Source organism: Opisthorchis viverrini, assembly GCF_000715545.1.
Source record: "Opisthorchis viverrini unplaced genomic scaffold opera_v5_213, whole genome shotgun sequence".
Classification (NCBI taxonomy): domain Eukaryota; kingdom Metazoa; phylum Platyhelminthes; class Trematoda; order Opisthorchiida; family Opisthorchiidae; genus Opisthorchis; species Opisthorchis viverrini.
The window spans coordinates 534635-547018 of record NW_008751871.1 but is presented as its reverse complement, the minus strand read 5'-3'; the positions used below and the strand labels follow the sequence as shown (position 1 = coordinate 547018).

The window sequence follows — 12384 nt, the reverse complement described above, 5'->3', positions numbered from 1 at the left end:
ACTGACCGGAAAGTCCGTGGTTCGAACCCGACCTCTACCTCTTGACTTCCCCTGTCTAGGCTTGGACAACCTGACATTATCCCAGCCCTCGTGCAATCTCCAGGTGGCATGGCAGTTAGGCACCGAAAGGGTGCTACAGCTGATCGAATACGGTCAGACGTGGATCATTCAAGCTCATGTATCAAAGCTGTCGCATATAGTGTGCAGCTATCCGTTTTACTGTTCTCTCTAGCCCACCATATGATGCGACGTAACTGATAATACTACCACCTCGGATGCTTAGCTGTATCTTCCACGCTCCCATTCTTCAGTGACCAAAACTGTAGCAGCTCGAACCAATGTGCCCTTGCTACGTGGCTTATAGCTGATATACTGACTGACTGACGGAGTTTGTGACCAGTCAGTAGGCTAAACTGACGGTCACAGTGCACTTGGTGGAATATTTTGACGTCAAACCCGATAGCCAAAGCTCCCTATTTGGATGCCATTTCGCTTGGCTGATATCGAGAGTCTGGTCATATCAGCAATGGTTTTCTGCCTACTGTCATGGAGTACATGCGAGACCACTGCGCCAGTACCTTAGTTCGAAACGCCCGATACCGTGACATTTTCTGATGAACGACACCATTGAGTGAGGATCAATCATAGCTCAGCATAGATCTCGGAAAGTCGAAGGTTCGTAGGAATTCTGATCATGTTTACTTGTAGCGCTTGGTGAGGAGCCTCAGACGCGATGAGTGTTTGACAGAAACCAGTTGCAGTAGATAATGGGACCAAAAAACGAATAGAAGCTTGCCAAGTCTGTAGGTGCGGGCATGATAACGTCAGTGTTTCACCCGTCTGGTCAGTGGCCTTAATCGTCACTGATGCAGCTGAGGTAACTTATTGGTCGTATTAATGAAGCAAATTTTCTAGGCGTATTCTAAAGTCCCTATTCTCGGTTGCGACCGAGCACGTAACCAAGGTGCCGCTTCAATCAGTCGGCCCCGGAATCCATGACGAATAAATCGCCCAACTAAACGGTAAAACCTAGGACATTCTTCAGCACTACATCTATGATTTGTTGAAATATGGCTGCAACTGTCGTGATACAGTTGCAGTATACTGAAACAGACCGAAGTATATACTAGTGGTCAAAGTCCTCGGGATTTCTCCTTAATTTCTGTCTGCAGGTACGCTCAACCAAAGCAGTATATGTAGAACATTTACCTCATTCAGTTTAATGAGCATATCTGGAGGGAACATACTGATGTGTATGCCATGCAACATTGAGACCAGTGGAAAATTCTGTGCACAAGCTGATGAATCCGTTCGCTTTCTTAGCACCACTATTAGTTCGTCCGGCTCCTGAACAACACTGTACAATGTTGTGTACGGTACTGAACGTTTCGGCCTGAAAACTTATGTTGTGTTGGGAGGGAACACAATTGATCACATTTGGACAGAATAAAAAAATGTTAATAATCGTTCAGCTGAAAGACTTTCGGAGCCTAGCTGCCATGCCACTTAAAGGAAGCACGAGGACTGAGGTACTGCCAGGTTGACCAAGCACAGACAGGAGTAGTTAAGATTTTGAGGTTGGTTCGGACCACGAACCTTCCGGTCCGTAAGCGGGTGCCTTAACCACTGAGCTCTCTTGAGCTTTACTCATCTGGCTTCTTCTGTCATGTCGGATGGCAACGCTGAATTCTCTGAAATCCCTTCCTTTTTCATTAAGCTTAGGCAACTCGAAGGTAGGCTTGTCGCTAAAAGTCAGTCCCCACAATGTGGCAGTGTAGCGGTCACCCACTAGATTACGCGTCACAATACTCAAAACACGTGACAATTTCTGTTCCAATTGCAACCTTAGCCAACAACATGTACTCCACAACTCGCCATCCATTTTTGGTTACGGGACTACCAGCGTCACATGCCAGGCTTGCGAACTTCAACCACATCAGTTCACTTTGTATTCATGTTTGTGCAAGCATCAAACACGAAGGGAACTTACCAGTTTCCATTCAGGCTCATTCACTCCAGTTATGTTTGATCTTCTCATCGGAGAGGATGCGATAAACTGGGGGAGTTCGAAATCCTGATGTTCATATCTGTTGCAACCGAGAATCTGTGAACGTTGCCCGCACAATTTATCTTTCACAGTTTCTCCAAAAGTCTGTGCGGTGCCTTACACAATGCAAGGATTTAACTCCTCTGGCTATCATGCCAACTTTTTACACCCTTATTCTTCTGTCCATACACCATGACTAACTGAACTGCAATTCGCTACTGTTGCCCTTTTACTTTTTTTGCTTTACAGGGTTTTCTGTTAAACTGCACGCCACACCTCCGGTTTGCGGTGAATTTTTGGGTTAGTAATTTTGCATACAGACCGAACACCATCGGCTATCTTCAAGCTGCTAAGGTCCATAGCATTTCTTCAAGCGAACTTTCCCAATGAGCGTCCATTCATTGTATGTGATTAGCGAATCTGGATCGTTGCAGTTCTACTATGACCATTCGGTTTCAGTCACCACAGCAGAGAAAACTTTTTCCTATCCGATGCCGCTGCGTTTAGCTAGCGTTGATGGCAGGATTTATGTTGATTTTGGCACTGTGGATGAAGTGAGACCCGGTTACGCCGTTCTAAGTATCAACAACATCGATGCAGGTGGAACTTTTCTTGAAGACGGTCGCGAGATCCTCCAAGTAAGGCTGTTCAGTATGTTGGTTTATATCTTCCGCTATCATCACAGAACTGTCACCATAAAAAACTGGGTGTTTCGGAGGTCAAACATTTATCGATATTTTGCGCTGTCAAAGGATTATCGGCGTGGGTGGCTAAACCTACAGCTCTCTTGAAACATCATAAATTCGTGAATTCCTCTCCTAAGTAGATCTTTAATCTATCTTAGTAAAGCTAGTATTGTCAGACCAATGTTGCTATGGCAGATGGTTCATATCCACGCGGGATGACTTTCCTTGCACTACATTTGAACATTTGAGATAAGCAACGACCTGATGACTTTGACGGACAAAATCTTCTGGAATTGGGAATAAGTGACTGATAGTAAATCACATTCTTGTCCCAAAATAACGTCGACTGCACGTGATGAAAGTAAAACAGTGGCTGTACTCTACGAGCTACTGGCCGATCTACTGGCAAGGCTTTGGAGCACGATCCAGGTCTCTGAGTGTACGCTCCTGCTCAGCGGTAGTGTGACCAAAGCAGTACAACAGGGAACACGCACGAAAAGCTTTTTCACCTGCTGAAGATAGACAACTACCCGCAAGTCTATGAACTTCCTGGTGGTTTTCTCAGCAAGATTACTTTCACTCTTTATGACTATTCTCCCAGTCCTCTGACCAAGGTAATGGCTGGAACATGAAAGCCACTGACAACCTCCGTTGAATGCTCTTCCACAGACCGAGCAATTCAGCTAGCTTTATTCAACACAGTCTCTGAAGTAATCCTGTGAGCTTCAGTAGAACGTTGACACGAGCGAGCCTTAGCAACAGGCATCTGATTCAAAGCGTTGTTCGTTGAGCGCAACAGGGTATCTGCGAGAGAAAATGTGAGAGAAAAATCCTTTAGGTCTAGGGTAAAATTCACCATAGATAAAAATGCACGAGCTTGGTTCTTAGATAGCGCCACTATTTCAACTAAGTAATAGCAGTCATTCTTGCAGGTAAACACTGGCGAACTAAAATAGTGTCCATGGGGGGATCCAAGTGAATCGCTGTCGGATATGTTTATAATAATTTCCGACTGGATGTTGCACAAAGGCCGCCTTATCTTTCATTTTGGGACTGTATTCAACATATTGAAGTAGTTCCCTTGACAACACTTTGTGGGATTGATTAAGTCTGTTGGACAGCCCATCATCGTCTTCGCCGTTTTCGTGACAAGTCAGGTAGACTAGTTTGTTTTTTGGGAATAATAGATTGATGTTAATTCGAGTGCTACATCTGCTTGGTGAGCTACCCTGGTGACGCCATTGACGCCCTAGTGAAGCGTCGAGATGTTTTCATTTCTTCCTTGAGGATGTCGGCGAGTAGTTGCTTTTCTTGACATGTGGACTGTGTAAGTTCCAACGGAACTGTTGAAGACAAGATCATCTTGGTGTGAGAAGGCCATGGAAGCCTATGCAGACTTCCGACACCTCAACCGTATGACGTCAGTTCATTTGTGGAGAAGAGTCGGCACGACTCATACTGCTGCGTGGATTAAAGACCCGGCCTGTGTACACAGAGTACATAGAGCCGTTGGTGCCTCCGAATCATTGCCTTCCGTTGGGAACTTCGGATTAGCAGTCCTGAAGCACCATGTAATTCGTTCACGAGACGTGGACAATCTGTGATACAGCAACGAGATATGAAAGCCTTACCCAGCAAGCTCACTTCCTTCGACAACTATTACATTCCTGAATGGATATTTCCAGATGCACATCGATAGTGACACTAATACGAATAGCTCGCTCAGCCGTTCTTTCAATAAAGCCACCACTACTGCAAAAGTATCAGAATTCGAACTTTACCAGATGGCTGAAACGACTCCGCAGCGCTTAACTGCCCCTACGATTACCTCACTACAATGCTAACTCTTCCCGATCCTCTCACCTTTCGGTTGTCAGTGGAGTGGCAGCTTAAACCAACTTACCGTCGATACTCAACTGAAGTGATTCAAGCCGCCACCCAAGTTTTAAAGTTTGGGTGCCAAGCGGCCCTGCTATTCCATCATTACAGAGATTAGGTTGCCATGTGGCTGTACAGCAAGTTTCTGTGACTACGACGCATGAAAGTCTCTTTGAAGAAACCTTGACTTGATCATGGTCGCTCAATAACCGATGCGTTGTATATTCTCATGTGACAATAACCACGTAATTAAACGGTCATGATAAATCCGAACGGTACTTTTTCTGGAAGTCGTTTCATACTATGCCTTTAATTGTGGTTCACGCCTGTTCCGACGAGAAAGTAGCCACTTTAGTGGTCATGTACAACTAGTGAACACCACAGGTATCTGAATTTTTTTAATTTCTGCAGTTTGCTGGGTGTTGTTTTCTATTGTCGTTACCTTATACTCATCTGGTCGTCATGATCGACAGCAAAAAATATCGTATCACGAAATCTTCAACTTTTTTGTCAAGGTTCTCTCGGACAAAAGTAACTATCCAGTAACCGTGAGATTTGGTCGACCACGATTGCGTCCAAACGATCGCATTCAACTTGCTAGTATGTTTCAACCGTTACATCAGATGGCCCGACATCTGAGCCCAGTCGTTGACTCCTCGTCGGACACGAGTGACTCTGTAGAGAAGTCACAGTCGACAAATATCTGGAATTCCGGAATTCAGAGTCTGGAATCGAGCGCTTGCCGCATTCATTGTCTGGAATCGAAGACAGGTGTTAAGTTCCTCTTGGTGACGGACGCGAAACTTCCTTCAGCATGTCGTGAATCGTTGCGTCGTGTCTACGAAGCCTACACTGATTATGTGCTCAAAAATCCATTCTATTCATCGAATCAACCGTTTAATTTCGATTTTTTCACCAATCAAGTACGGACAATCTGTGAACAAATTGAAAAAGGCATCTATGGAAACACATAATTTTTGAGTCTCAAACTCATGCGCTGTGATCTGTTTTTCATCAATTAAATTTTCCTCGTGATCGTTCTATTTTTCATACCCGAATCTGCATTCACAATTCATCATTTACTGCAATTCTTATGGTTTCTTGACCATACTTCAGTAGTGGGAATAAAGACTAATTTTATGGTGTCATGGAATAATTGGGTTCTCACACCGACTTTGTGGCTTTTCTGCGTAATACCGGGTATCTTTGCAGCTATCCTTATCTACGTTACTGTACCACGCCCCTCATCCCCATGAGGATTCGGGTCCATTGGTCTAACCCCTTAGGACTAGACCGCATTAGACCATCCTTTTAGGAAGATCAAATTGCGTATTGAGGGGATCAGAGATTATTAAGTCCCTGAGCTTGACATCATTCTGACCCTAATCCACCTTAACACACGATAGCACTGATAGTCTTCATGGGTTCGTCCACTAAGTGATACAGTTATTAGTAAACCTTATCCTTGCTGGTCAATGCTTTTGGAATCAAGGCATATTTCATTATTATTCATTGTTTATTATTGTGGGTTCCAAATAGTACTCCGGGTACAAGCTTCTAAGATCCGTTGCGTTACTGTGCTCCAATATGAGGAAGGGGTCTTGGTTACTCGTATCCCTGGTGCGAAGTTATTTATCAGCGAACACAAACTTGGCAATTACAAATCACTAGACAGGAAAATGAACATCTTATATGCATGTAGACTTTAGCAGCTGACCATTATCACACGTCGTCTTGAAAGTTTCTGGATATTCATTGGCTATTACACTATTGTAAACGAACACCGCAAAGCAGTTCCACAGTTTCTAAAATAAACTTCAATTTCCATCATATGCGGGGGCGGAGCCTGCCACAGACTACTCGTATGCTTCACATTAGTATACACCGTTACCTTTCCCCTTCAAAGATCGCGTATATGCCACCGATACCCGGAAAATAATAGGTAGACCCCCTTTCAACACCACAAATCGTGTTGATCCAAATGCTTTTGTTGGAAAATCAAAGTTGATCGGTGAGCTTTCCTGTTCTGTGTTGTGCAACAATATATTATTTTCACTGGAATATGTTACTTGACCAGTGTACCACATTTGAACCGGCCCAAGCTGACAGAAATTCCCTTGAACACTGTATGCAACCGTTTAAATTCGGATGTCTCCCAACCCTCGAAATTGACAGAACAACTTTTAAAACCTTATTCGGGTATGTTCAACGATACCCTTGGAAAGTGTTCAAAGACGAAAGCCGTTCTGTTTCTAAGTCAGAGTGCAAAACCTGCGTTCCGCCCAAGGAGGTTTTTTCCATACGCTGTCTTGCCAGTAGTTGATCAAAGGCTACAGAGACCGCAAAACGAGGAAGGAACGGAGATAAACGGTTCAATGGTCAGACGTTGGAGAAATTTATTTCTCTCCAAATTAATTAATTAATTAATTAATTAATTAATTAATTAATTAATTAATTGCTTCCGTCCCCAAAGTCTTCTTTGTTTCTCCAATAATGCCTGAATAGTATCAGATCAGTGAAACCCATGCTTGTTTGGCGGTTTTTGGAAAAAGCTACTTGTGTGCCATATGCCGGTTACACATGAACTGTTACGCTTGTTAAAGTGTGTACTTCACGTGTCGAAGGACTGTTCGCTCCACGAGGTCCTTTTCAGTCATATTTGTTGCGCGATCATGGTCAAATTGTTAACTAGCAGGGACAATAAACTTTTTATCCCATGGTCATCTACACTACTTCGTCGTCACCTTCAAATCCCGATGCTTTGTTTTCGCTATTAGAGTGAAAATAGGCATGGCTTCAGCTCACTACCTTCACCTTCAATCCAAGAAATAGAATTTCACAAACAAGAGAGCCAAGTAAGATTTAACAAAGTCTCCTATCAACATCAACTCGATTTGCAAATGAGTGTTTATCGAAACGTATAATTTGATGGCCGTTGGTTTGTTCACTGAATAAGGCAATTCGATTACAAACGTTTCATCACCAGTCGCAGTGACATCAGGATCGCTTCTTGAGTGGAATCGCGTTGAGGTTGGGTGTCCGGGTGTGAAATATGATTGACAGATTTTCGCTTGTAGATCAGTGTACGTATATCGCTAACTGCATAAATGACGATTATCGTGTGACCGATGAAATCAAAATGCAAGCAGTATTTGCCAACGTACATCATTTGTGGCATCAGAATCGAATCTCACTGATCCCGAAGGCTCATGTCTCCAAGGCAAAACTAGGTCGCAAATTTTGGCCTCCGGTCTGAAGACATGAAACGTTTTCAAACACTTGATCACTATTGCCTTCCCAGAGTATCAGTGGTTGGGTTCAGTGTCTCCGAAAAAAACGATGTGGCAGCGAATACCGGTCAACGAATCGGAATCGCTAGAGCAGCCAACAAAACTTGTCAAGTTGATTTCCCACTTGTCGTCCACGTTCGCAGAAAGTTTTCCGTGACAGCCATGACCTGGTGGCAAAAAATGAGGTCTTCTGCGTCCGAGGTGTTCATCTTCCTGCGTAGGGTTCCCACTTTTTCCTGCCACATCATCAGAAACTCCACATAAATTGAACCCGTGAAAAGGTTTGGCATAAGTGCCTAGCCGAACTATTCATCGGAATTTCGCCAGATAGTGTTGGATAATTTTCGCAGAGGATATGGGATCAATCGAGCCGATGGTTTCTTAATTCGATACGATGCTGCGATTTCGATGCCCTCTACTCTCCTTCGTTTTCCATAAGGACATCGAATTTTTCGCATTAGGTTCGTATCCTCCTGCTTTCTTTCCATTACTACAGATTCTCTTTCTCGTCGTTATGTGGCAATCAAGCATCAGCATTGATCCTCCTCCGTTTTGGTTGTATCATCGAATGGACATACTGTGCATGAAATCATGGACGCTCTGGGGTACAAAAAGTCAACTTATTTACTCCACCGTCGAGTCTTACTGCTTCACGTCTCCACGCTAAATGAGTTGCTATAAGCAAACAGTAAACCCTTGTCCCAAAAATGTTTTGCGACAGCGGATCACAAGCGAGTGAGTATCTTGCAGTAATGCTTTTGTCACCTCAGAAGAAAGTGACAACCTTACGACCCATGAATTCGTAAATTGGCTTATCGTCAGTAGCAAACCATGTGACACGCTGGTTTAACTGAATAAACTGTTCCACCGCTTTTAACTCGTTCATCTGGTTTATCGGAAAACTTGGATTATGAGCGAAAAAACTGGGAACTCGGGCCCTCTGTCTGCACTTCATCTGTCATATTATATAGCAGAAGTTATTTCAGATCATTGGCTACAGTTGTGACGACTTAAAGGTTTCCTTAATCTGTTGTGCATTTGAATGGGAAAACTGTCATTTTTTAAGGAAAAGTATGGCATAGTTTTCATCTTCCGAATACTTTTTCACGATTCACGGAGTCCGCCTTAAAACCATTTCAAGTTTCCCACAAACTGGTGCCTCTTTCAGTACAAGAAAAATTACCGTGTTCTTATTCAACCACATTCTTTTTCTGAGTTACAGTTTCTTAAATCATGAGTAATTTCCATATTATCTGGAATATTACGACCTGTTCAGCGAGATTTCCCGATAGACTGAGACGGGTGCATTGTGTGAAGTAGGTTGAAAACTGAAAAAGCACGGTGTGTGTTGCTGCTTCGGGCAATACTTATGTTGCAGATGTGAAAACTCAACACTGCTCCGGGATAACCACAGAGGAGAGGAAAACCGAGAAGTTGTTCATACAGGTTCTCGAACCGTAATTTGCAGTCTCGAAATCTTATACGTGATAATTGAAAATAGTACAAGCGAGGAGCTCAGTTGCAACGTTCTGTCACTAAGTCTGCTACACAACCAACAGCAGAGTTCGTCAGGTCACCTAAGCTCAAACAAAAGTGGTTGAAAATCGGATCTTGAATTCTAGGTATGGACACTTCCGTCGTATCTCCTTAGCTAGACTCCGTGGGGTACAATCGATATCTAAGACATGTCTACTAGAGCGGATGATACACTATGACCTAAACAGGACATACTGAATGTTCAGGTGGTATGTGGAATACACTATTGTCCTAAAACCCCGTATAAGAAAGCTATAATAGCGTTTCTTACTGGGGAGATATGGCTCAAGTGGTTAGAGCGCCAATTTACCGACCGGAAGGTCCGTGGTTCGAACCCGACCTCTGCTTCTCAACTTCCCCTGTCTAGGCTTGGACAACCTGACAGTATCCCAGCCCTAGTCCTTCTTTCGGGTGGCATGGCAGCTAGGCACCTGAAGGGTGTTACAGCTGAACGGTTAATTTTAATTAATTATTTACTGGGTCTTGCGTAGTGTTGTAACCCCGTACAGAGGCTACCACTAGGGGATTCCATAACACACTTTTCCACATGAGGTCTTCCTTTATTGGATCACCATACAAGGTAAGGATTTGAAAATTCCGTGTTTTGTTTTATGGTACACTTTACGTATGCCCCCAAACTACCAACCGAGGGAATCGCAAACAGATTTGATCCTGTCGGCTGCGACGGTGGGTCTTGCGTAGTGTTGTAACCCCGTACAGAGGCTACCACTAGGGGATTCCATAACACACTTTTCCACATGAGGTCTTCCTTTATTGGATCACCATACAAGGTAAGGATTTGAAAATTCCGTGTTTTGTTTTATGGTACACTTTACGTATGCCCCCCAAACTACCAACCGAGGGTATCGCAAACAGATTTGATCCTGTCGGGCTGCGACGGTTCGCGTTTCTCAGTAACCCATTAAGCCGTACTGTAGGATGCCCATTCAACACCCACAGTCTCCTAGTAGGTTGGTCAGTGGAAGGAGGTCGGACAAACAGTCTCGTGACCTTCAAGGTGGAGGTTGAACAAGTGTGACAGTATGATTCTTGCTTGTTCGCGGTTCGTTTCTCAGCTCATAGGAAGACCACCGCTATGATATTCACCGCCTACAATATCTTCGTCAACAGAGGCGGCTCAAGAACACCAGTCAAACCCGTCGTCCAAATAAGTGCTGGTTCGAAATCTGAGGCGCAACGGATTCGGCATCCAAAGTTGGGGCCGCAGCCCAAACTAGGTTGGATCCCACGGAGATCCCTATCCCTAATGAAGGCGAGGTAGGTGGTCCCACCGTGATTTCAGTACAATCCAACCAGTTCTCTGAACGACCTATGATCTCCATTCTCAAGACTGGGCGGGAGAAGTGATGGCTAAGGAAACCCAATAAATGAAAAAATACAGTGGCCCTTGGAAATAGTTGGACTTTTCCAAGACATTTTCAGAACTGGACCATGAAAGCCGCCGGTCATTGAAGTCACTACGGAAAAAGATGGCTCAAAAGGCTATTTCAAGTCCCGCCGCCTACTTCGAAAAACAATTTGGCTGGCCTAAGGTGACCAACATAACGATGGACTAACAGATTCACAATCGGACGCGAACCGCTCGGTCCCAACAAAAGATGAATTCAAAAACAACATCAAGTTCTTTAAGCGAAACAAAGCATGCTGCCCTGATCCTCTTGTCCTTGCCTTGCTTGAGGATGCAGGAGAAGGACTCGTTCACAGTCGGATAAAGCTCATAGAGAGCATTTTGAAGATGAACGTGTCATAGAGAGTTTTAAATCCGGACGTGAGAATCCTCGCGGTACCAGTTTGATCACCATCCACTCTAAGTTGCTCACAGGTATCGCATACACAGGCTTACTAGCACTCGTGGGAGCAAAGTCGTTGAAAGCGAACTTGGTTCTGTCCGGGCCATGGATGTATTGACTACATCTTTGCTGCACGACAACTCAACTTAAAGAAGACCGACTTATGTCTTGTAAAATCTCAAATCAGCTTTCGATTCAATCGCTCCCGCTGTTTTGTGCCGACATTTCCCGCCACAACTTCCTCATACTCCAAATCCCCGTGGGTGCGTGAAAGTCTAAGCAGAGTATTTCCCTTAGTTTACCACCACCCTTCCGCCTCACCTTCGTAATTAAATTGAGTATCGAAGAGACGTTCATCATTTCTTCTACCGCTGGCGTGGAATTTTTTTCCCGCAGAATACGTTAAAGACTTGGAGGACGATATTTCGCTACTTGGTTCCGGTTCCATCCACGAGATTCATTTCCGTTCTATTTTTTAACACCGCGGGTCACGTAACACCATGGACTGACACAGCAAGACCTTACTTATCCCGTGGTTTACATCCAAGAATCTTCCGTTTATGTACGGTGTGGTCGGAAACGATGCAATACTGCCTCCTTCTATGGGTTGTAGTGGTCCTTCCGTAAATCCTACCTATGCATTTTGTATGCTATTCACTTCTGGTTCCATCCGAGTCGCACTAATATGCAACTCGCACCCCCTCTGACAGATCGGTGGAAAAATCCTCCTGCATTGTCCTGCTGGGCTGGCGTTTGAAGCGTAATTTTCAAAAGAAAATACGTGTTGGTTTAGTTCTGACATGTTTCAGCGATGAGATGGAGTTTCGTAGCTACTGTCCACCACCGCCATACTAAATGAAACCCGAAGCCTTTAGAATGAATGTTCCGATGTCGATGTTTTTTTCTATGGACATTTCCAACCGCATATTAGTTGCTTGAGATGAAAATGCCATTCGTGTTCACAGTTCGATTATGGTAAATGTGCCTGTCAGAGTTGTATTCTCGAAGGCGTCAGTGTAAATGAACAACTCTCCAGTCCAACGCCTGCCTCCCGACCCAGTCCCCAACCATCTCTCTTTGGTGCGAATGGTGTGAACGCACTCTGCCTAAGAGTATCTATAAACATCTTTGTTCCA

General features: G+C 44.2%; 1 protein-coding gene across 1 annotated transcript; it reads left to right on the top strand.

The window, feature by feature from the left end:
- Positions 1–2304: 2304 nt before the first annotated feature.
- Positions 2305–5735, top strand: T265_08375 (hypothetical protein; the record flags this gene model as incomplete). Its single annotated transcript, XM_009174159.1, has 2 exons — positions 2305–2685; positions 5127–5735. 2 exons carry the CDS (start codon positions 2434–2436, stop codon positions 5583–5585), a joined length of 711 nt encoding a protein of 236 aa, XP_009172423.1.
- Between the last annotated feature and the right edge of the window lie 6649 nt (positions 5736–12384).